Raw genomic sequence first — 26,466 nt, 5'->3', positions numbered from 1 at the left:
TTATATATTCATATGTTCAGGTGCCAGTGGAAATGCACCAGTGACATCTTACATGCCAGCCAGACTTTGAAGCCATTTTTTTTTTTAATAATCATGTTTAAAATTCACAGTGCTTTTTGGTTATTTTGTAAAAGCTGTTGAGTAGTCTTGTAACCTTTTCTTTTTGTCTGATTTTCAGATGCTAGTGTGTGAGGTTGATGTAACCTATACAGGCCTATATAATCCAAAACGTCTTAGGGTCAGTTCCAGGTCAGCTCATTTACGTGCACAGTGTGAACTCCACAGAGAGCCGAGTGGAACGTCAGTGATAATTTCTCAGATCATACAGTCAGTGGCAGATCCATCAGAGGAATGCAGTGCAGTTAATGGAGCTGCCATGTCTGACACAGATAATCAGACCCATCAAGACACACAGTGAACCTTGAAATGTTCTGTTATTTTTAATGATCACTAAGTGAGATAGATACTTCATCATCAGCAGGACATTTATACTTGTACTTTATGAAGAAAAAATAGAATTAACACCTTTAGTTAATTTAACTTATGAAATAATGCTTTTTGTGTGACTTAAGGGAAGTTAACTGAGTAAAATGCTCTTGGTGACTGAGAACGGTCTGATTCACCAGTTAATTTCAGAGGAGGGATGAGGATCATTTCTGAGTCAAGCGATGTGGCATGAGCCATTTGTCAGACTTATCCGCATAATGAAAGCATTCTCCATTCATGTCACGTAGACTTTACATAATGTACCTAAAATAGATAAAAGCAAACGTTTCACCTCAAACATCATACATTAAGAACATTTATTTGAAATATAACTAGAAATTTAAAACTCCAGCACTGATCAGTGGAGTCATGCGACATGCAACCTTTGCTAGTGGTTACAGTCTGATCGCATTTGTATGAACTACAGGAACTATTTCTAATTCTATTAGTTTGGATTTGGCACCAATATTTTGATTTAAATTTTAGCTACCTTGGTTACCCTGACTTTTGGTTACCTTGTGTGCCCAGTGTCGTCATCTAGTTTGGACAGCTGCCAGTCTGCCGTCTACTGTACTTTTCATTCAGTCTGAAACACAGTGATCCTTATTATTTTCTTTTCTGTCAAGACTTTTAGTTTATTTCTTGTTCTTATAAATGATTCATAAAGCACCAAAAATGTATACTGTAAGTGTACTGAAAAGTTCAGTAGTACTTCACACACACTCTTCAAGGCCCAAGTCTCTCTAATTCACTAACACACCGCTTGCATTCTGCATTGATTTATCCTCCCAGTGGGCACAGGGAGCTGCATTTAATACTGTCTCGTACATGAGGACATAAGTAATAAACATGAGACTTTTTCAATTTGACATTCAAATTCAAAACAGAAGTGGCTGGATGACCAAAAGTCTCTTGAGTACAATGGTACAACATTTCAAACATAGACCAGCACATAATAAAACATCATGACACCAGTCCTTAAATAGGTTATGTTCCTCCGTACGTTCATTTTATCACCAAATACAGTAATGATTAAATGACATAGTTACGACTGTATAAGAGATATCCTGGAAGGATCCCTGGAAATATGAAAATTGTTGTTTATATAGAAAATACTGTTACTCAAAGGCTGCTGTTACTGTAGAAATATGGTACATCACAAATCGATTGAAAGGGAGGTTTTGCACTTTATATAAATCTAAACTAAAATACAGAGAACTATTGCAAATGATTTCACATTGCACACATTTAAAAGTGTGAAATACAGTATACTGAAACCATTGTAGTAAAAAGCTGTTCAAAAAACAATTCCCTCATATCTTCATAAAAAAACCTATAGCTGTGCTTACTGAACAATGAAGACCTATATTTCAAAAAAGAAACAACTTGTAACATCACAGTTCTCAGTTTCACACAGGTGAGCGTCAGAGCAATCTTCAAACATTTTTATCAACATAAAGTAACATACTTTTTCTATTCACTTTCATTTTTTCCTCATAGGATTAAAAATGGACATTTTAACTTTCTGAGACTGAGAATGTCATGCTGTACTTCAGAGGATGTTTGTGTTTCGGGGTGGCGTGCATATTAAAATAGATGAATGGGCATTTTCCAATAGCTATCCCTTCTCAGTGATTAGTTAAAATATGTTGCCTACATGTTGCTCAAATGATATTATTTCTCCATGTTACACAAAAGGTGTTATTTAGGCTGTTCATTTCCATACAGCGAAAGTGAATTTTGACTACAGCTGTCAAACTTTGACAAAACAACCTGACACAGGAACAGACCAGAATTTATTAGAAATTCACTGAAATTTTTCTTCTCTCAGTTAATAAAATAATTAAGAACTGTTAGCAAGGACGATCTGTCAGATGTAAAAGTCGGAAAATGTTTTGTACATATTAACTAGACAGCCTAGGTCAGAGATTTTGTTTTGTATGATCCATATGATGTCAAATAATTATACAAGATATTGCCTATGGTGATGTTTTTTGTTGTTTTTGCCTTTTTTTTTCTGCTTTTCACCTTGTTAAATGAACCCAGGGTAGTATGATTTGGATGGCTTAATATAACATAACTAATGTCTCTTACTGAAATATGTAGTATAAAAACCATGAAGATTTACATTATTTAAATCTCTTTTTTTTTTTTTATATATATATTTTGGACTATTGGGCCATTTCAATGACGTAAAATGGTTACACTAATAGTGCTACCTGTTGCTAATTTGACCATAACGCAATACGGATTTCACAACTCAGAATATAAAATACTAATACGATGACCACAGGTACTGAAAGAGCTTACACGTGGCGATGGATATAAGTATAGGCTTAAACCAAATGCCGTACCATTGATTTTTCCCCACATGGAGTCTAAACGCTGAGAAACTCCTTCAGTAACTGCGACGTCATTACAAGTGTCAACATGTTTACATTCTGCCAGAATGGCATCTAGCGTTTCTTGTCCCTGCCGTTTGTAAGCTCTTTCAATAGCTGTGGTCTACTAAAAGCCTCAAAGGCATCAGGGCTAAAGTGGAAAGAACACAGACGCAGGTCTTTAGGATGTTTTGTTCGTCCATAGGCATCTTCCCATTGTTTTCTCCTCTTATTGCTAGGAAAGCAGTAAAGACTTACATCACTTCTCTAGTTGCCCTTCGACTGAAAAGTACAACCAAAAGCCGCACAACATGGCATCGTATCAGTATTTTATGTTACGAGTTTTGTTGCTGTAAAAATAGCAACGAGGAGCGCCAGTAGCTCACTGACTACAACCATTTCACACCATCGAAATAATGACGCCCCCCATAGTCCAAAATATGTATAAAACGATGTGAATTTTTTAAATAACATAAATTTTAATGAAGTTCCAAACGAGCCTAATCATTCAGTCCTGTCAATCATCATTACGAGCCTATATATGCAGCTCTCATTGCACCGTCCCAGCTTCAGTTCTTCCGGAATCCCTCCACCTCCCCTTCTCCTCCTCTGTTTCTGTTATCTTCCCCCTAGGTAATATCGCAATGGGGGGTTGAACCCTGCGCTCAAGCCGAGCATCGGGTTCGAGCCTCCATTTAAGGACAGCAAGCCAAGTCTGTTTACCATTGCCCGCCAGGACTGGATGGGCTGGCGAACTCGTGAAATGGGTTTTCAACTACATCATTTTTGTTATCTTAAGCCATACATGTCTTGACGCCTGGGATTCCCTTTAAATTAAAATAGGGAGAAAGAGAATATAGTATTTGTGAACTTTTTAAGCTTGACAAAGTCATCATCTCCTTTTCATTGTCTGGAAAAATCCACATAGATATTCTCCCAGCTAACGCCTTGTGTTTCACAGAAACAATAACATCATATGTTATGAGCAACGCGTAGATGACTATGTGATCAAATTATATCCTTTTTTTGGGTAAACTATCCATTTAATCATGCTTACTGCCATACATTATTTTTGGCTATAGAAATGACTAAATAATGTAATTAGAGTATTTGTTTCAATAATACCCTTAGATCTACACTAATGAAAATAAAAAAGCTGGTTTGAGCCACATTAAGGCACTCAAAATTTCTGTGACCACCAAAGATTTACCATAATTGGTAATACTTCAAGAACTACCAGAAAGCACCTGTAGACTGTTGAGATGCGTGAGGGAGTGGAAACATATCAAATAGTTTCCAAATGGCTCTGCTGGTGCTCAAAAAACCTAAAAGTCCAAAAGTCTCCAACACTTTAGTTGTCCTACATAGACCACTTCTTTCAAAATGACAATATCAATTATTACAAGGGAAGGGAATTTAATCTGCTACAAAATATCACAGATTTAAATCCAGAATAAGTAGCCAGCCGTGGTTGGATTGCCCTCATCTCCATCATTACACCAAAATTACTTTCCATTCAACAAATCAGTCATTTTGTCTTTCTTGTGTTTGCCCTTAACATGTTGATAAGAGGAATTAAAAACTGCTAAGGGGAAATAACCAAAAAAAATATTTCTAAAAACAAAGTCCTGCTTGTAAGCCATGGGCCTCAGCATAACAAACTACTTCAAAAATCAGCATTCCACATATTCAGAGAAAATGATAATAAATTAAGTAAAACTGTAACAAAATATCAGATGAGCCTCTGGTCCTTACGACATATTTGTCCCTCTTCGAATTCAGCGTCTCTACTTTTGGGGAAAACGTGTGTTTGAAAAAACGTAACCGTACAGTGTATCCACTGACGTTCCTCTAAGACTGTGGTAGGTGTTGTTTGATGATCTCTCTGGACTGGGGTGGTATTCTGTCTGGGAAGCGCACCTGGAACTCCACTATCAAATCCCCACGTTGAGACGGATTTTTTGGGAAAGGCAGGCCTTCTCCACGCAGTCTCTTGATTGTGCCTGGTTTGATGATATCGTTGCAGGGCAATGTGATTGCCCGGTTGTCAATGGTGGGAATGTTCACTGTACAGCCACACAACGCCTGTCAAAAAAAGCAAAGCAAAGTGAAGTCAGTGCGAGAGCCGTTGATGGTATTTCAACACTTAAGCACAAACTCTACATGGCGACATAGAGACCTAGTGTAAGATGCCTCTTATGATGTTACAGGAACAGGGAGCACATGTACAATATATAGTTTATATGAAAATAGTAAGTATATATAAGTGTATATATATACCAATAGACCAAATAAATACCAATATACCAAATTTCTAATAGGATGAATTCTGAATGTGTTAGATAAAATGGGCCAGTAGGATTCAGGTAAAGTGTGCCGACCTTTAACCTTCAGTAATTATACCAAATTCATTAAATAAATTAACATCCACTGGTTATTTTATAGTTGACATGTATAATTTACTGTTTTAGAAATCAGAAATGAGACTGCAGTTAAAAAATTCAAGTCAGACGTGGTAGAAAGGAAAGAGAGAATAGAAAAAAAGTTGAGGCATGAAGTTCAATCTGTGGAGTGAAGAAAGGATGAGAGGAGAAAAATATAGATGCAGAATACAAAGCTTTAAAATATGGACAAAATTAAAAATAGTTGTGAGCATTAAAAAGCATTTTTACATATGGGTACCATTTAAAAAATTTTTCAGCCTATTTGTTGTTGCTTTTGTCACATCTTCAATATTTTGTACAGTTCATTTTTTGAATCAATATTTACATATTAACATTTCATTGAATTTAATGGCAACACAACATCAGTTGTTTGGAATTTCACACATGAACTGAGATGTGGATTTACACATGATTTATTTTACTCATAACCTGTAGTTTACAGTATATATTTTTTGGATTTGTTAAATATGTTTGTCTGATCATATGTGTTAATAAATCATGTGTTTTTAATTCAAATGCAAAATAATTTTTGATTAATAAGGAATGACCCACTTTACCTGAAAAGAAATTTGTATAGAGTACATGACCTCAAAATGTTATCTTGCAAATAACACTTTAGTTTATATGAACTGTATTCAAATTGAAATATTACAGCTGGACCTTAAAGCTAACAAAAGTAATTAAGAAAAGAAAAGTAAAAAAAACATCTAGCTATCTAAATTACACATTTTACAAAAAGTGGCCCACTTTAACTGAGTTCACCCTATCTGTTTTTTAATAACATACCACCCACAAACAGCTAGGCTGAGGTAAATATTAAATACTACTATATATGTGCACAGTGTCACACATGTAAATACAAAACACCATCATGGTAACAAACATAACATTAAAATAATGCAATAAAAATCAATATAAAAAGTCATATAAAACTTGCAGTGTACATAACTGATAAGAAAAACTAAGACACAGCTATTTCAATGAAAAACTATCAAATATAAAGTGTCACAGATTTTATGTTTTTTTCACTGTAAATTATAGAATGACTTTTTTGCACTTCTAAAAACTGTACATTTTACTGTAAAATATATATTACTATTCCATTTGATGTATTACAGTTTTTCAGTGTACAAAGGAAATTAACCATTTAACAGGTTTTTACCATAGCTTTTACCACAAGATGTTTCTTACACTTACCAAGGTGATGTAAAATATTGAAATATTATTGCAATTTAAAATAACTCATTATAATAATATAACATCTAATATGCTCAAAAATATTTCTTCTTCTTATTATTATTATCATATTATTAACAGTTGAAGCATGCAGTTCAGCAGTTGAAAACAGTTACATATTTTTGTGGAAGCTGTCATATATTTTTTAAGATTCTTTTCATAGAAATAGAAAGTTCAAAAGAAGAAAGTAAGGATCTTTTGTGACATTAGAAACGTTTTTACTGTCACTTTTCCTTGCTTAATAAAAGTATTAATTTTTTTTTTTTTTACTTGAAACTTTTGAATGGTAATTTATCATGGTTTCAACTCTTATGTATTTTTTATTTTTATTTAAAAACTTATTTCAAACTTCTTTCAAAAACACTAAAAATCCTAATTATTTCAAACTTGAAACTTGAAAACAGTTTTATGAGTATTAAATCGAAAATTAAATAGAGAATTAAAATTGAAAATAGACAGTTATATTCAATGTATTTCAATTCACATTTGATTAGAAACTTCATGCAAGAGCTGTGAAGTTTGGACTTGGATTGTGTGAATGTGGGCAAGCATGTGGGGATGTCCAAGTGTGTGTGTGTTATGCTACAGAAGGGGTAGCTGAGTGCACAGAAAGCTAATTTTGGCCACTGCTCTCATTTCACAGAGCTAATCAAGCAACTGAAAAATCAGCTGAGGACATAAATTGCGAGTCTCAAATCAGAAGTTGCCATGGAACTAAAATTAAATTCCTTCCACAGATGGAACACTTTCAAATTGTAGGAGTCATTTTCAAAACAAAATAAGCAAACCATAATAACACCATAGTAATGTCCTCATTTGTAGGTCGCTTTGAATAACAGCATCTGCTAATTTAGTAACTGTAAAACACATTTATGTTAAGAATATTTTCATTTCATGGTACTTGCGAGTATTGGGTTCATAATGCTAGTGAGACACTGGAGGCATACTCTTGAGCTTTTTGAAATTTAATGCCAAAAAATAATTAAAGAATTCATGACTTCAGTGGTTCATATAAACCAACAGTATTATAAGTATATTATATTATTTTCCATTATAGAAGGGCTGCAGCTCTAAGATTCCCCTTGGACCATCTGGTAACAGTATAAATAGATAAAAGTTAGTAAAAAATAATTTAAAAAAAAATTCAGGTTGTAATACTAGAAGGATTGCCACTGGAGTGAAGGAAACAGCTACTTATAAATTCCTGAAATATAACTGACAGGATTAGATGAACAAGATCCTCCTATATTCACTTCTGGGACTTCATACAACTTTTATTCATTTTTATCTTCCAATAGAGCTGAAGTTCCTTGCCATTAAAGCAACTGTTCATCCAAAAATGAAAACGCTGTCATTGTTTATTCACCCTTAAGTTGGTCTTAAACCAGTATGGATTTTCTTAATAGAAGATAGTTTGAAGAATGTGGGTCACCAAACATTTTCTGGTCCCCATTGACTTCCATAGTATTTTTTTTTCCATACTATGGAAGTCAGTAGACCATGTTGACATCTGAACCACCTGAACATTCTTTAACATATCTTAAATTATGTTCACCAGAAGAAAGAAAATCCTACAGGTATGCAACAACTTCAGAAGTAAATGAAACAGAATTTTCATTTTTGGGTATACTATTCCTTTCAACATCAGGATAACTAATAAATCAGAAACACGAAATGGATAAATTCAAGACTTAAAGATTAAAGCTTGGAGTCTGCAGTTATTGCATGTGAGCTTATGCTGGAAAAGCTTTTCATGAACTTTCTGTGAATACCAAGCACAAATATTGCCAGACAGCTCTGCTTAGCAGCTGCCTCAAGGGATGAGAAAATGTGTTCGCAATGACATCAGCTCCTTCCTACAGACAGCAGCGGTGTGGGCTGGGGGGATGGGAGCCGTGGGATTCATGGAAAGAAGGGAGTAGCTGATACTCTCACAAAACAGTTGACCATGACAAGTTGCCAGGCATCTCCTCAACTCTGGCTAATGATGATGTTTCCCAAACAGCAACTAGAATCACGCAACCGAAGTTCATGTTAGAACTGCTGCAGAATTAAACAGACTGCTGCTAAACATAATCTTGTTAAATGAGATTGAAAAAAAAAATGATGTCAGATGATTCTGAAGTTGTAGAAGAAAATATGAGTTTTTCGCCGTACTCTACCTTTCTGAGCCGGAGTACGCAGACGTGTACTTAGACGTGATTCGCAGCGTTGTAAACGTGCATCCCAGAGCTAGTGCTACACGAGCTTTTGTGCTTAAAAGGTATACCAATTTTTATTTTTTTGAAAAAAAATGACAGATCATTTTGCTAGATAAGACCCTTCTTCCTCAGCTGGGATTGTTTAGAGCCTTTTGAAGATGCATTTAAACTACATTTTGGAAGTTCAAAATCAGGGCACCAATGAAGTCCATTATATGGAGAAAAATCCTGAAATGTTTTCCTCAAAAACCATAATTTCTTTACAACTGAAGACAGAAAGACGTGAACATCTTGGATGACAAGGTAGTAAATTCCTTGTAAATTGTTGTTCTGGAAGTGGAGTTCTCCTTTAACGCTTTGAATTGAAGGAAAACAGCGTATCTGCGTGGTGCGGCTGACAAAACAGCGTTATTTTCTTTGCGTACAAAAAGTATTCTCGTTGCTTCATTAAATTCAGATTGAACCACTGGTGGCTGATGGACTATTTTGACGATGTCTTTCATACCATTCTGGGCCTTGACAGTGGTATTTTCTTGGCAGTCAATGGGACAGATGAAAGCGTCTCGGTTTTCATCCAAAATATCTTAAATTGTGTTCCGAAGATGAACGAAGCTTTTATTGGTTTAGAACGACATGGGGGTAAGCGATTAATGACAAAAATTTCATTTTGGGGTGGAGTAACCCTTTAATAATAAACACTTACATGCACAGTTTTAATGGAGCTTTAGTCGACTTTTTTGTAACTTCACGGCTTAACTGACGACATAACTATGACATTCATACTCCTAGTTTGATTTTGGTTTGAATATGATACAGCGCTATAGGCTATCCACCTTATTTTTCAATGAGGAAGTAAGCTGTTTTCTGGTAATGTGTTAGACGTCCGGTTCATCTTCCGTTCACTTGAAGAGCATGCACTACGAGCACAGTATAACGGCTGACAGGACAGGTTGATTAGTTTTTACGGACATATGACCCGACAACATCTCATCTGACTGCAGTTCACTGATGTTCTACTGAAGCTCCGTTCGTCATCGGTATCGTTTCCACGCTCGTTTGACTCGCGCCTGTTGCTGAGGTGACGTTGGAGCGCGCGTCTGAAAAGTCTGATGTGCTCGTTATTACGTTCTGCGTCCAAATAAACGCAGTTCTTTAGTGGTTGTGGGTGGTTTACGTGCTATTTTGACACCACTACTAATAACTATTCTGCCACATACTGATCCATGTTGATAGATGGCAGTGCAACGTCTACCACCACTGTGCTATTAGTACTTAAAGTACATGAGGAACAGCAAAGCTAACATCAACTGAAGAAATACTGAATGCAACTTTGTGCTCACATTAACAAATTAACTTTACTGCTGCAAGATCGCATTCAGAGCTGTCTTGAATAATCCAGCATCATCATGCAGATAACATCATGTGGCCCTGTGTTTCCTCAGCACCAGTGCTAAGGCTCTTTAGTACTGCTGATGAGTAATTACTAGGTGAATGAGTTTGGAAATTACCAGCAGACAAGGACCTTATAGCTGTCTTGCTCTTGTACAAACCCATGGTCATTACCAGTAGGCAATTAAATAAACTCTGAGCTCTAATTAAAGCAGTGCCGTGGGATTCCACCAAGAGCATCTCTAAATGAAAGGTGATATTGAAATGAAGACAATGTGCCCCTGAGAACAGTCTAGATCCATGCTAAATCTGTCCTCTGAATGTGTGTACAATAAACAGGCAGATGAAAATTTGTGGGGCAAGTTGCCATCAGTATGCATGAGATGGTACCAGATGGCAAAACAGTTTGTGATGTTCACTGCCACTTATCAAGTTTCAATCTGGGCATCTAATGGGCGAGACCTTTAAAGTAAATCACTGCCCTGAAAACATCTCAGGAACGATTAGCAGACAGATACAATAGACAGCGTTGGTGATATTTAAAACCATAGCTGACATATTAAAAAGGCCAAAACGCTGTTTTCGCTGCCAAGGTAAAAGTTGCTGAAAGAAAAGTTAATAGAAAGACAAGAAAATGTTTTCCCAGTTAATCATAGTGCTGCTTTGAAGCACATCACAGTCACTCAAGACATTAAGGCTATTCTGCTGATGTCACTGTCAGTATTAACTGACAGTGGTTTTCTAGGTCACTAGACAAACAGAAATATATGCAGCTAGTGTAGACTGTAGTTATCATCCTCAGTGGGTCAGCCCATGAAAATCCTGTTACATCTAGACGACATCAATAAAATATTGAAATTATTGCTTTGATTTAAAAATGCATCATATTTCAGTGTTTGATGACTTGAGGCAGAACTTTCTGAGCTTTACTGAATCCCCTCAGGCCACTGCAGCAGTGACACTAACCATGCCATGATACAACAGATATACAATTCACTGAAATCTAACTTTTCAGTTATGATATTCACCTGCTTGTTTATTAAGGCTGGGTTTTGACACAAACTTCACAATTTGATTCGATTATGATTCACGTGCTAGTGTTTCAATTCGATTTGATTCAATATCGATTATTGTAGATATATATCAGTTACAGTACATGCCAAATTTTTCCAAGGAAGAAAAATCTCTCAACTAATGGTGTAAAATATACGTACTACATTACTATAATATTGAAGGTTAAAATCAGCTGAATCAATCAATCAGGTTTTTATAATAATAAATTTAGTTCCATAATTATATTTCTACTCCAATTAGTTTTTTGAAATATAAACATTTAAATGGCATCTGTCATAAAAACTTGACAAATTTATTCATACATAAATTAAACGTTGAAGAAAATTATAATAAATTTGTTATATGGTGCATGTATTTAGCAAAATGCTTCACTTTAGAGTTTATTTTTCTAGCTGACTAATGAGTTTAGTCACCAAATATGTTTTTTTTTTCTGAGGTAAATATAACATTACGTGACATATTGTTTTGAAGCTGTTATATTGATGTCTCAGCGGTTGAAACACTGATTGACAGACTGACAGGATATTGATTTCGGTAAGTTGTACTTTTTCTTTTAACATACCTTTGGGTGTTTATTCATGTTAATTTCGAGCTGAAACTGGTATTAAAGCAGAGGAGACGGTTGTTTTTGATGTCCGCGGGTTGAATCTAGCACCTGAAATGTGAATTTACCAGGGGAACCCCGTCTAAAAACATGTATTTTATCCCCCCGAACACAATTTTTAACGGGGCTAACAAGCTTAAATGTGATTTTATACAACAGTTCAGTAAATAAGCTGATATTGTGTTATATTTTAAACACCATATTATGTGTTTTTGCTTAATTCTGCAGAGAACATATTACCTTGAAACATGTTCCTTTTCTTGTTAAGTTAATTGATTATTCCTTGCACCTGTGTTTGTTTATTATCCTGTGTATTTAGTTCCCATTTGTTCCTTCTGTTTCTGTCGGGTCTACTCGTTATGTACTTGTGTTTCTCCTAGTTCCTTTGTAAATATTTCCTTGTGTGTGCTTATTAAAGACTGTCAAAGCTTATTTCCTGGCTCCAGCGCTCTCCCTGCAAGTACAAACCATGACATAGCAGAATTGTTGCATGTCTTCAAACAACACAGCGGTGTTTAGTTTCTGAATAAATGCACGTTTTGAATGAATCATGTGAACCAATGATTCAAAGACCCACCCTGCGTTCCATTTGGTAGGGCTTATCCCTGTGCCCTAATCTTTTCAAAGGGTTTACCCTCCAGAGTGAGTGCATCGAAGGGTTGAAGGGTGTAGGGGACCAAACAACTTTCTTAAAGTGCCCTTCTTAGAGTATCATTTCATAAAAATAAAAATAAAAATAAAAACATTAAAGGGATAGTTCACCCAAAAAAATTAATTCTGGCATCATTTACTCACCCGCATGTCATTTCAAACCTTTCTTTTGTTTAAGATATTTTGAAGACTGTTGGTAACAAAGCTGTTTTGGTTACCAATGTCTTCTTTTATTTTCCATAGTTTACATTGGGCCGTTGCAGCTTAAATGTTTATGTGTAATAAGTTTTATGTTAAATCAAATAAAATAGCTTTCTAAAGCTACAATTTGTAATCTATACTTGATACTTTGTCATTTAACACAAAAATAGCTGTAAATAATCTTTTGTGGGAATTTTTACTGTGAAATTTATTTTGCAATTAATTTGATTAATTAACTGAAACATCATGTAATTAATTAGATTAAAAAAATGTAATCGACTGACAGCCCTAATTATCAGTAAAGGTGATGATACATGGGGCAACTGTTTGAGCAATGTTGCTTGGCAACTTTGGGCAATGTTGCCATCAATGGCAACCAGGTGATACACAGGGCCCATGACTGATCTAAATTATCCAGAGAGAAATTTGTTGCCCAATCTCAATGGAAAAGTGCCCAAGCAACACTGCTCCAAAAAGTTGCCCGGCAACATTGCTCAGAAAGGTTTCCCCGTGTATCATCACCTAAATGTATCATCTTATTTCAGGCAAATGAACATTCCATGTGCAACCTGAAAAACACACTTGGTTCAGTCACATGACAGTTTTATCGTAGTTCAACTCTACAGGGCGAGTTCAACTCGCTTTTTCAAAGCGAGGACTCTGCTTTGGCGTATGACACCGCACCATGACATTCCTGTGCTTTCACACTGAAGTGGGAGAGAGAGTAAATCAGCAGTGACGTTGAGCCATGGAGGGACTCTACAATCACCAGGCATGATGTGTCTTATCGAGTCCTAGATTAACACTGGGCATCTTTAGGTATATTTACCAATATATACACATTATAATGTTATGCAATAATATGTTTCATAATGAAATGGCAGGGCACAGAAATTGCAGGGATACTGCAGGACAATAAAACCAACAATGGTCTGAATAATGCAGCCAAATTTAGCAGCTGTGCAGGTTAACAAGGTCAGCACTTATTTTGGACTCGGTGGGGTTGATACCAAATGAAGCCCATTAATTTGCCCTGTAAGTCCATGTGAATGAGGGCACAAAGGCCAAAGGGTGGTCTAGTGTTGAGACTGCAGTAAACCTGTCTAATCTAAGTCTGGGACTGTCTATTCTTGGGCTACAGAAGCCAACTGATAAAACAACCCAGCCTGCTTTGACGGACAGTCAGGGAATGTCAAAAAAAGAGTGGAAAAAAGCACACAGGTGCAAAAATTGACTATTATTTCTGGCCAAAAACCAATACATTGTGGGTGGAAAACATCACATACCTCCTTAAGACCGATCTTGGCTGTGTAAATGATGTTGGATCCATCCCTTTTGAAGAGTGGGTGGCCTTTGTCTTTGAGCACAAATGCAATATCAGCAGGAATGTTCTCAGGTGTCTCATCACCCTCTTTGGGGAAGGTGATCTTGGTCCCTTCCTTCCAGCCTCTCTTGATGACAATGTTAAGGATCTTGTCCTCTGTCCTCATTGTCCTTCCATCCGGATTCAGTCGTCGGCGAGTGATTCGCATCCGCTTGGTACATCCATGGAAGATCTCCTCTAGAGACACTTTAAGCTCATGTACCACCGGAGGGTCCTGTACTTTCCTTCGGCCACCATGAAGGGGCTCGTTACGATGTCTTCGACCTCCACCGTGATGAAAACCATTGATTCCGTTGAAGCCAAAGTGGCTGAAGGAACTGAAAGGATCATCATCTCCATCCATGTCAATGTCCATGTCATGATCGCCACTATGGTCGTTAGTGCCATTAGTGGTTCCCCGCTGGCGTCCAGAGCCAAAGAAAATATCGAAGGGGTTGGAGCCTCCAAAGAAAGACGCAAAGGTGGCATGTGGATCCCCATGGAAGGTGTAGTGATAGGTAGTCCCTTGTCCACTAGATGAGCCTGTGCCACCTGTTTTCAAACCTGGATGGAAATACACAGGAGGAACAAATGCGTCAGTGTTTATAAAGTTATTTTAAGTTCTGCCTAATTCCACAGGTGAGCATCTTCTGTGACAGTTTCAGGTTAGCAAGTTTTCTCTAGCTTTCAGTAATGATATCCAAGTCTTTAAAAAATTATAGCTTTGTGTCATCTCATAAGTACACCAAGGATTGATGCAGCCATATTAAGGGCATCACCAACTTAGTGAGTCTGCCACAGCTGTGCGGGAAAAGTGGATTTAGCACTGTGCTGGCCTTGAAAAGTCAATTCTGCTTGAGACTGATAAAACCTAAGCCTACTGAAATAGGATGACTTCTAACTATTATGGCCTACTGCATATAATATTTTAGGAATTCAAGAGTGTGTAAATCTAGATTTCATAATGTAAAATGACATTTTTTTCTCAAAAGAAGCAAGTACACTACCAATTTTCATGTTTTTTAAAGAAATCTCTTCTTCTCACCAAGCCTGCATTTATTTGATCTCAATTACATTAAATTAAAATATTTTTACTATTTAAAATAACTTTATTGTATTTGAATATATATATATATATATATATATATAATATATTTTTATTTTATTTTAAAATGTAATATATTCCTGATTTTAAAGCAGAATTTTTTCAGAAGAAGGTCAGAAGAACAGCATTTATAACATTATAAATTCATAAATGTCTTTATTATCACTTTTGATCAATTTAAAGTATTAATTTCTGTAATTTCTTTCCTATATATATATATATATATATATATATATATATATATATGTATACACTGAAGAAATGCTGATCTTTGGAACTTTCCATTGATCAAAGAAAAAACATTACTCAACTTTTTTAAATAATAATAATAATAATAATAATAATAAATGTTTCTTGAACAGCAAATCAGCATATTAGAATGATTTATGAAGGATCATGTGACATGTAAAGACTGGAGTAATGATGCTGAAAATTTTGCTTTGATCACAGAAATTACATTTTAAAATATATTCAAATAGAAAAGAGTTATAGTAAAAATATTTCAAAATATTAAAGACTTCTTTAAAAAAAACATAAAAAATCTTACTGTTCAAAAACTTTTGACTGGTAGTGTACATTGGCACACAGCCCAGTTGGACCTCTTTATAAACACCAATGGATGCCAACTCCCAAATGATTCTTTGACTCATTCCCTGTCCTACCAAGAGGACAGTCTACTTCATTGCATTACAACTATTTGAAATGTCCAAAAATTGAAATGTTTAACACTTCTATGGCCTATTTCTATATCTGTTTAGTGAAAAAAGAAAAACAGACTAACTGCAACTTCTGAATTATTATATTAACAAACCTACACAGATTCACTATAATTGGCAGCTGAGATGTTAATTCTTCTGGATAATTATCCTGCTGGATAATTATCAAGTGCTAGCCTACTCCATGACGTAGCATGGAATAGCATTTGATTTCGTCTGCAACTGCTCACACATCACCATTTTGAGGTGTAAAAGCTCAACAGAAGACCTGCCAAGTCTTTCTCTATTTCTTTTCTCCACCCCCGCTCAGTTTGGTTACAAATTCAAATCGCTGGACAAAGAACAGAAATCAGCTCTTAAACAAGCAGGCTACTTCATTTCTATTATTGTCCCTTAGCTGGCTGCTCTTGGTGTCCTGGTTGTTAAAAAAATATTTTGGCAAGAACATGGAGTACAAACCCTGATCAAGTGATGATCCTGTATGTGTGAAAGACCAAGTGCTCTTTAAGCTCTAGTGTCTGATCTGTCTTATGAGGTTCACTGCAGAACTACCTTCTTCACATTAGAATCAAACAATCATTTATTTTGTGCTTTTCAGTTCTGTTAAAAACCATTAACACCTATGTGTTATGGTGGGTGATTGATGGCTTGTAACAAATGCACTCCTTCTAACAGTCAGGACACAAGCTGACTCATCTTCCAACTTCACAACTCTTCAGTCTGCATACATAATGCAGACATCTTATAAAACATGTTTCCACCTCATTCTTTGCAACTTCAATAAACTACTCAGGCCAAAACAACGTGGGTCTTATCAATTTCTTATAATGCAAATTGAAAAACATAATACCTCAGTGTGTATCTGTGTTAATACAGCCAAATTAGTTTGCTGCTGCCACAGCCTTTTGACTTTTCACTAATGGCTCTTTATGGAACAACGCTGCACTGATGCAGAGAACTGATGCAAAGGCTCTAAAAACATAAAGGGATTGCTTGCGAAATTCAGGAGCAAAGGAGGAATTGGCAGGTGAACTCAGTGTAAAGATGCTTAGTTTGGCATCTGGCCTGGAGTTGGCATAAGTGGGAACACTCGAAATCCGTCTTTGTTTCAGCAGACATTTTTCTTATTCTGGAACAGTGCCATGTTTATAGTCCTTGCATTTGTCAAAGAACTTTTCTGCATCATCCTGCAGTGTGAGGGAGTTATTTTGATTGTCAGGAAAAAGCAGAGGTGGTAAAGCTGCATTGACAGTGTATAAAGAACAGTGGTCTAACCACGTGAGCCACGACAAAGATCCTTTTAAGGGTTGTCCCACTGGGTATAAACAGAACTATGCCTGGGTCCATTAAGTATGGTTGGTATTAGCATTTTAGTATTGTTTATGTTGTGGTATTTATGATGCACTATTTTAAACTGTAAATGTGATTACATATCAATTACATTAGACTACTGGATAGACACTAAGTAGGACTTTTCACATTTAAAAAAAAAGCCTGGGTCATTTTTAACCCTGGGAAAACTAAATCCTGGGTTATCTTTTTTCATATTTCACACTACTCACACTCAACCTGAGGTTAAAAATTAATCATGGGTATTCATAATCATTTCCCACTATATATTCCTAAAACCCGGGTTACTATACCTGAAACCGTTTTAAGTTGCATATGTGACCCTGGACCACACAACCAGTCTTATGTTGCACGGGTAAATTTGTAGCAATAGCCAAAAATACATTGGATGGGTCAAATTTATCAATTTTTCTTTTATGCCAAAAATCATTAGGATATAAAGTAAAGATCATGTTCCATGAAGATATTTTGTAAATTTCTCACTGTAAATATATCACAACCTAATTTTTGATTAGTAATATGCATTGCTATGAACTTTAAAGGCAATTTCTCAGTATTTTAATTTTTTTTTTGCACCATCAGATTCCAGATTTTCTAATAGTTGTATCTCAACCAAATATTGTCCTATCCTAGCAATATACGTACGTCAACAGAAAGCTTATTTATTCAGCTTTCAGATATTGTAAAAATCTCAATTTCGAGAAATTTACACTTATGACTGGTTTTGTGGTCCAGGGTCACATATATGAAATGTTCTTCTACCCAGGGTTAAAAGCAGAGTTCACAACAATTAAATACTAAGCACAGTGTGAAAAGCTTCCCAGCAGGCACCGACATCAATGTAACATCAGGTTGACGTTGGACCCCAACGTCAGAGAGACATTGCATTTTGGATGAGAATCAGTTTGACGTCAGTATTTGATGTCAATTTGACATTGAATTAACAATTTTCATATCAGCGTCAGCTGATTTTGGTATTGGACATTAGATTAATGTTGACATTAGACATTGAATTGACATTGAATTTTGGTCACCAGATGTTGCATCCAAAATTTAACCAAATGTTAACGTCTTATGATGTTGTGTGCCTGCTGGGTTTAGTGTGTCCAAAGCCATTAATGAACAGAAAACTGGCTATATACTTATTATCAAACTGTCGTTTCCCAGAAAAACTAATTATGGCCCAAGAATGAGTCATAGAATCTGATAAGATTTGGCTGTGTTCCTTCTGTACATGGTCCAAAGCATACTTACCATCCTCGCCGTATTGGTCATAGATGACTCTCTTCTTTGGGTCACTCAGTACCTCATAAGCCTCTGCTATCTCTTTAAACTTCTCTTCAGCATTGGGATCCTTGTTTTTGTCTGGATGGAACTTTAGGGCCATCCTCCTGTAGGCCTTTTTGATTTCATCCTCATTAGAGCCTGAAGGTATGCCAAGGATCTTATAGTAGTCCTTCCCCATTGCTTTGATTTACAGAAAGAGTCCTTCCAGAACCACCAAATTCTCTACAAAACAACGGTAAAAATAAGCAAGGTAAAAAATAAATACAAATACATTCAAGTTATATTTAAGATTCTTTTTGGTGTCAACATAAAAATAAATAATTTCCATTCCAGCAGTGCGAGTGCTGAAGCATTTGTGACCCTGGACAACAAAACCAGTCTTAAGTCGCTGGGGCATATTTGTAGCAATAGCCAAAATTATTGATTTTTCTTTTTGCCAAAAATCATTAGGAAATTAAGTAAAGATCATGTTCCATTAAGATATTTTGTAAATGTCCTACTGTAAATATATCAAAACTTAATTTTTGATTTGTAATATGCATTGCAAACAACTTTAAAGGCGATTTTCTCAATATTTTGTTTTTTTGCACCCTCAGATGCCATATACTGAAGTAGTTGTATCTCGGCCAAATATTGTTCGATCTTAACAAACCATACATCGATGGAAATCTTATTTATTCAGCTTTCAGATTATGTATAAAGCTCAATTTAGAAAAAAATTGACACTTATGACTGGTTTTGTGGTCCAGGGTCACATTCGTGTTCGTAGCGCTCAGAGTGGGTTTCTCACTCAGAAGTGTGAAATGTAAAACCCGACGTGGATCTACAGTCGACTGATTACATTACAAAACGCTTTGAACTCGAGGGAACTCTCTCTCTGTCGCTCCATTCCATTTATATGCTTGGTTCCACTCCGGATTTTTGTCTGACCGTTGACACTTTGAATCTCGAGGATTGGCGTGTCCTCTTCTTTTAGAACTATTTTCAATGACGGGGCAGGAATATGCAAATTAATTGGCCAATTTGTGTTTTAAACATAAGTTACTTGATATTAATTCCTTAACTGTTAAGTAATATCACTCACAATCTCTACCTACGGCATTTCAGCTGTGCTGATATAAAGAACAGCAGCACTTCTGCTTGTGTAATATTACTTGCGCCTAGAGCTTCTGCTGCAATCAGCGTTCGCGATATCCATAGAGAAGAGAGAAGCACCAGACAAAAATAAAACACACAAATTATATATCTCATACTGGCCAAGAATGATTAACATGTGTATTTGAAACTAAACTGCATGGATAGCGCTGAGAACAGATCTTGATGAACCGAGCGTGTCGTTTGGGCGGCACTGCAGACCCCGGGGAAACACTAACAAAGACTTGATGTTCAGCATGTTATACAGAGCTATTTCGATTTACACATAAACACACATGCGTTTAAAAGAATGCTATGTTGCATTTAGGCTTGTTTTCATCTCTTTTTCGTTTGACTCAGTTTAAACACCATATACTCTACTGTATTGTAAAGATCACGAACAGGGTCGCCAAAGCTCACCAGTTACAATATCTGCAGAACAATGATGCCGGTTTGCCGCATCCGATAGGAAATCCTCATCGCTAAATCAAAACCTCTGAGGTCTCCCGGTATTCCTCTCCGGTATTTAATGATGTCATGGTGACCACCAATGAAAAACTAACGGACGACTGGTGACTGAGTGATATCTGACTGACGTCAGTTAGACAAGCATGACCTCTTTATGTATTCTTCGCATAAAAATAGATGCTTGGATTATCCGCGTCTTCTCCAGCATACAGATATAAAGGCAGAGGCTCTGCAGAGTGTGCACACCAGAGTGCGATTTAACAGCCTCCTTGATGAAATCAGTACCGGCTGTGTCTCAAAACCTTCTGAGCTGGGTTTGAGGGTTTGAGACACGCACTTTTACAAAAGAAAAGATCACCATAAAGACCAAAAAGCTTGATGCTGACTACAGTCTATGATCTGTTGTATTTAGCTATTGTAATATCAATCATTACTATGAATTATAAACCGACACGGTATATTTCTTTCTTTTTTTTTAATAATAATAATAATAATTCTCGGCTACTCAAGTTGTCAAATTCCAGTTAGAGACTAAACGCTTTTAACATCAGACAAGCCTTAAAAATCTCAGTGAAATCTTACGGGAAAGGATAAAGACTGTCAGTCGCATTCACATTTGTGTTGTATTTTTGAAGACACACAAAACTGAAAACAGAGCTTACCGTATGAAAGTATCCTTTAGCTGTCTGCCGGTTAGAGCTGCATGACATTCTACTCCATTCCGTTAGCCACGCCCCTAATTTGCATACGGACCGCCCCGTACACGCCACAAATAAATCTCTTCAAGCAGCAGTCCAAGAAACCAGTTCATCTCCAAAATCATATCTGCTTCCGTGGGGTGCATTTTAGATATCTGACAAAGTGTGCTAATAATAAAAGAAAAAATATTTGTGTGTGTTTGTGTGTTTGTGTGTGTGTTCATTCATACAGAACCCAGGCGCTCATGTCTGTAGGACTAAGTGGGTTCGATACAGCTGTCTGGCCCTGGATCAGGCTTTACATTAACACAGCAGGGGACGAGACTCTCCACTGATGTCTGGAATCTCATTCCTCTAAGGCCACTCCACAGACGAAAGGTATTTCTACATTCAGCCTGCTTTGTGTACAGACTTTATTCAGGAAGACTGTTATGTAAGTTAACATCTAAGGCACCTTTGAATTTTCCTCTGTACATTTTGAACTGTTTAAATCTATTAGCTGCTTATTTGACAGTTTCTGGGTGTTTCTAAAGTATATATTTACACTAAAGTAAATGTTATGCAATGCAAGAGCTGGGCATACATTTGTACATTCTGTGCTTTTGTGCTTTGATGGGAGACAGCTTGTTGGTTATGAAGGGGATAACGCGTTTATATTGCTTATTTTGTTTAATTATGGAGAAGGTTCACACAAAAAACAACATAAGTTTAAAAGTAATCTTATTTTGGATGAACTATCATTTTGATATTTTATTATAAAACATTTCTAACAAGGGAGTTTTAAATTATTATTATTACTATTATTATTATTATTATTATTATTATATAACAATATAACAACCTTTTCCAATATCTGAATGGAAAAAATAAATGTCTATATGAAAATAATGTAAAACATGCTGTATCTGTTTCAATGAATCTACTATGTAGACACATAAAAATAATATAATTATATTTACAGTTATATACTGTAAATTAGTGCTGTCAAATGATTAATCATGATTAACTGCATCCAATATATATATTTTTAACATGATATGTGTGTACTGTGTATATTTATTATGTGTATATAAATACACACACATGCATGGATATATTTTGAAAACATTTACATGTATTTACATGTATATTTTCACTCATAAAATTAAAGTGCATTATCCAAACTTAAATTGTTATAATTTATAAATGCTTTGGAATACAGACCTAAGGTTGGACTCGTTTTTAAGAAAACAATCTGCAAATTATTGAAGAAGCGGAATCAAAAAGTTCCAGAAGTTTAAATTTACTTTAAAGAAAATGCACTGTACCCATTTTTTATTTACATAAATATTTTACACAATAACCAAAATAACACCAAATTTGAAATCTTGAGACTTCCGTAGAGATTTGTTTTATGAAGATTCTAGAACATTTTGATTCTAAAAGGCCATAATACATTTTGTAACATGACACCTGACTCCACCCACTAAGGGGGAGGAGACTGCTAAAAGAATTTAAATATACCATTTCCATGGTAATGCGATGTCCAATTTCAAATTTTAAATTTGAAGGCTTTAAGCTTTCAAGTAATATATTATTTATGATGATTACTAAAATAAGGCAAAATTACTAAAAAGACAACGAAAAAGAGTCCCAAATTGCCCACCATTGGGCCGGTGCCATTTAAGGGGTTAATATATAAACATAACATATTTTTCTCAAATATATCCATGCATGTGTGTGTATTTATACACATATAACAAATATACACAGTACACAAACACATATATAATGTAAACAAAGACTTTTATTTTGGATGCCAATAATTGCGATTAATCGTTTGACAGCTCTGCTGTAAATATAATGTATAGTTACTATACTGTTAAATATGATTACTTAACAGTATAGGCTACTTTCCCCTTTAAGATTTTTCCTTTTTTTTGGATAACAAACTCGCTCTAATAACATGCAGATGAGTCATACTAAATTCAGCGTCGTGCTGCATCCCATTTATAAGTTTATTCGAGTGAAATGTCATTACAAAATCCTCATGTCTTACTTGTTTGTATAAAGTTAGCTCACATCTTTAAATAGACAGAAATGAAGAGCAGGCTGAAAGAGGTGGACTGATGGGAATAAGTGCACCTGAATCATCAGAGCCCTTGAGTGTGGAGGAGAAATGTAAATGATTGAGTGACTCAGAACCTCCCACAGGTGACAACTTAAGTGCAGTGACTTTGCCATATTACTGATAGGCATTTAACCCCTTGCATGCTGCATGAGAAGATGGGTCTGAGTTAAATAATTGTTTTTATTAGTATTAGCATAATTGCAAGTTGTAATGGCAGATATGGACATTACACAAGTGCGAGCAAGTTTCCTATCATGGTAGACCCGGCTAGTCCAGGACTTCCCTAAAGATGCCACATCATCCAGAAATACCCCCAACCCACAGCCAGATAAGCGTCTCCATGGTAACCGGCCCTACAGACTGTATCTCCACTGTCCATCCACCTCTTCAGCTCTTCACATGACTAAACGGCTAAGTGACTTAATAAACAAATAAATAAATAAAAACCCACTCACATGTCTAACTGAATGATTTCTTGCGATGCAGAGGTGGCATATACAAGTGGAGGCTTTCTTTTTTTTTTCTGGATACAATAGCACCTCAATGTACGTCATTCTGTGGTCGCACATAGTGGGAACACTGTCTGTACAAATGGGCAGAAAAGAGGGAGAGCGAGAGCGAGACAGCATGCTGTGTTTGAACACCGGGTAACAGAACAAATTTCACACACAAAATGTACCTCGACACCAGACAGCATAATGGTAGCCATGACAACTGGACCCAGAGCTAGACAGTGCATCTATATCTTGACGCCTCTGTCAGTGTCTTCTGATACCGCTGACATCTGTCAATACAGAACAATACGAAACAAAAGTCTGTTTCATTAGGGAGATTAGAGATGACAGTTTAGTGTAATTGATGATGTTCTCTGATTCCGTCGACTCCTAAAGGAGACATTGGATACAAAATTCACTTCCTTCAGCCTGTTGTACACTGTCCGCCATTTTCTTTACGCTTGAACAGCTGTAGCGACAACAACCTTGTAAACAGCTCAAGTGTTTTGCAGTTGGATGTAAAAGTGAACATAAGAGTCTTTATTTTCTCCCCACATCAGAGCCACCGAATAATAAATTCATTAATGTCAGCTCAAATCATTTTACTCAAGACTGCTTTCTGAATGAGGGACAATTCAAGGATGGTTTTGCTAAAAAGTTCAAACTTAAAGATGAACCAGTAGCCACTGTTTGTGATCCAGCTCCACCTCCAAAAGAAGTAAGTCAGTGTTGCCAAGTCTGTGGTTTTCTTGCGTAATTGGGCTACTTTAAAACTGTTGCCATGGGTTGTTTTATGTCTGCGGGTTAAAGGAGATGTACTTACCCCCTGTCATCCAAGATGTTCATGTCTTTCTTTCTTCAGTTGTAAATAAATTATGTTTTTTAAGGAAAACATTTCAGCATTTTCTTCATATAATGGACTTTTATGGTGCCCCAAGTTTGAACTTCCAGCTTAAATGCAGCTTTAAAGGGCTCGATCCCAGCTGAGGAAGAAGGGTCTTATCTAGCAAAAGGATCAGTTATTTTCATTAAAAAAAAAAAAAATACAATCAAAATACTTTTTAATCTCAAACGCTCGTCTTGTCTTGTTCTGCCTGAACTCTGTGTATTCTGATTCAAGACAGTTAGGGTATGTTGAAAAACTCCCAATCATATTTTCTCCCTCAACTTCAAAAATCATTTCAAAATCATCCTACATCGCTGCAGAAGTACCGACCTAGTCTTTGCAAAGTGAACATGCAAAGAAGATCAAACACCCTTAACAAAAAAGGTAAAACAACAATGTAGGATAATTTTGAAGTTGAGGGAGAACATGAGATGGGAGTTCTTCGACATACCCTAAATGTCATAAACCAGAAAAAAATGAAAAAATTCAGGCAGAGCAAGACAAGATAAGCATTTGACATTAAAAAGTATATGAATTGTATTTTTTTAAATGAAAAGAACCAATATTTTCGCTAGATAAGACCCTTCTTCCTCAGCTGGGATCATTTGAAGCCACATTTAAACTGCATTTTGGAAGTTCAAACTCGGGGCACCATATCAGTCCATTACATGGAGAAAAATGCTTAAACGTTTTCCTCAAAAAACATAATTTCTTACATTATCTGTAATGTTTTGTTCTGGAAGTGGATTTCTTCTTTAAAGCAACTTCAAAAACATGAAATTTTGCCCTTGGAATTTGAATTTTACTAGGGAAACCCTGCCAAAAAATGTGTATTTTACCCCCCGAATGTGATTTTGTTTTTTTTTTCTCTGGGGGACCTCTCCAAAATGCATTTGGGCTAGTTTTGAGTAGCAATTGGATGGGTTTTGTTGTGAAAACCTGGCAACCCTGAAGTAAATCCCACACTTAATTTTTTATGATTATTTACAAATCACCTTTCCTTCTCCAAGGAACAGAGGGGCGGGGTGAGCAGAGCTCATTAGCATTTAAAGAGAAATACACTGAAACAGATCAACTGTTTTACACGAACTTTGAGGAATTTTAACCACAGTATGTTGCAGACATTTCACTAAGCTGCTTGAGGAAAGAATTAGCATTTCTGTCTTTACAGCTATATAACTCTGAACTTATGTCACAATTTGGTAAGTTACCCAGATACACGGCCATATTGGAGATACTCGGATGTAAACAACAGCATGGATTGCACGGTTAATGTACTGAATATGTTCTTCTGCTAATTTATGCTGTCTAAACCACAGAAAAAATGTGTGGAAGCTGCTAAATCATATAGAGAAGGACTTAGTAAGCAGGAAATGGTGGAATATTTTGACAAACTAAAGTTAAAAGATACATACGAGCAGTATTAATTAAGATATTAGCCTAATATTTCACCTACCTGACCGGAAATGAAGAGAACGAACACGAATGTTGTCAAGATTCTTGTTCTGGAAATCCTGGTTCAGTTTGGCCAACCACAAACATTTTTTGCATTCTTCTCCTTGATTTGTTACAACTTTCTGCAGTCTATACTACTCCAAATGTTTTTCCTGATCCGACCGATTAGTACAGCCCAAAACATGACAACAATTGAAGTTTCGTTCGGTTCAGTGGCATTGTTTACATTCAGTGCCGCCAATTGATGATGCATTGTGAAAACACTCTTAAAAACTTAAAAACAAGCTATTTTTCACATGTAAATATTATGCAACACTTAATTTAAATGAATCACTCAATATACAATAAAACAAACCCTGTTTAATTAAAGTAAATATCTAATATTTCCTTAGAATTGATGTAACACATGCAGAGAGAATGTACTTTTTGACTGAGAAGACATTTCTTAAGTACAGCTAGTCATCACTCAAACAGTTCTGTGGGCTGCAGACCTAAAGGTTAGCATAACATCTATTAGCATGATTCAGCTAAAAATGTGGTGCTGCAGGGACTGAGAGATTCTTGTCCCTGTCATTATCAAGACTATGAAAAAAACACACAAATACAAAATCCTGCTTGTATTCTTGGCGGCAGATGTAACTGAAATCCGTTAGCTTCAGAACATCAGAAGCGAGTGGATGACACAACTGGTGCTATCTTTGATGCTGGTATGTTCCAGCTGTAAATATATGTG

At 36.0% G+C, this 26,466-nt stretch overlaps 1 protein-coding gene across 2 annotated transcripts; it reads right to left on the bottom strand.

Annotated features, from left to right (window-relative positions):
- Positions 1 to 1,261: 1,261 nt before the first annotated feature.
- Positions 1,262 to 20,818, bottom strand: dnajb5 (DnaJ heat shock protein family (Hsp40) member B5). Of its 2 annotated transcripts, none has more exons than XM_051109047.1 (4): positions 20,753 to 20,818; positions 18,456 to 18,710; positions 13,954 to 14,594; positions 1,262 to 4,952 (listed from the first exon to the last, which is right to left on the bottom strand). In XM_051109047.1, the coding sequence occupies exons 2-4, from the start codon at positions 18,664 to 18,666 to the stop codon at positions 4,719 to 4,721; spliced, it is 1,086 nt and encodes a 361-aa protein (XP_050965004.1). In that variant the 5' UTR covers positions 18,667 to 18,710; positions 20,753 to 20,818; the 3' UTR covers positions 1,262 to 4,718. The 2 variants fall into 2 exon arrangements, with proteins under 2 accessions (XP_050965004.1, XP_050965003.1); XM_051109046.1 differs by lacking the exon at positions 20,753 to 20,818 and adding an exon at positions 20,043 to 20,347.
- Positions 20,819 to 26,466: the final 5,648 nt, after the last annotated feature.

The sequence above is a fragment of the Labeo rohita genome, chromosome 5 (assembly GCF_022985175.1).
Source record: "Labeo rohita strain BAU-BD-2019 chromosome 5, IGBB_LRoh.1.0, whole genome shotgun sequence".
Lineage (NCBI taxonomy): Eukaryota > Metazoa > Chordata > Actinopteri > Cypriniformes > Cyprinidae > Labeo > Labeo rohita.
Note: the sequence above shows the minus strand (reverse complement) of the source record. Positions and strands in the feature narration are given on the sequence as shown.

Excerpts from the sequence above, each read along its gene's own strand:
- dnajb5 (XM_051109047.1), bottom strand. The coding sequence starts at position 18,666 with ATGGGGAAGGACTACTATAAGATCCTTGGCATACCTTCAGGCTCTAAT. Across the intron at positions 14,595-18,455 it reads TGACCAATACGGCGAGGATG|GTTTGAAAACAGGTGGCACA; the intron begins GTAAGTATGCTT and ends ATTTCCATCCAG. Across the intron at positions 4,953-13,953 it reads CCAAGATCGGTCTTAAGGAG|GCGTTGTGTGGCTGTACAGT; the intron begins GTATGTGATGTT and ends TTTTTTTGACAG.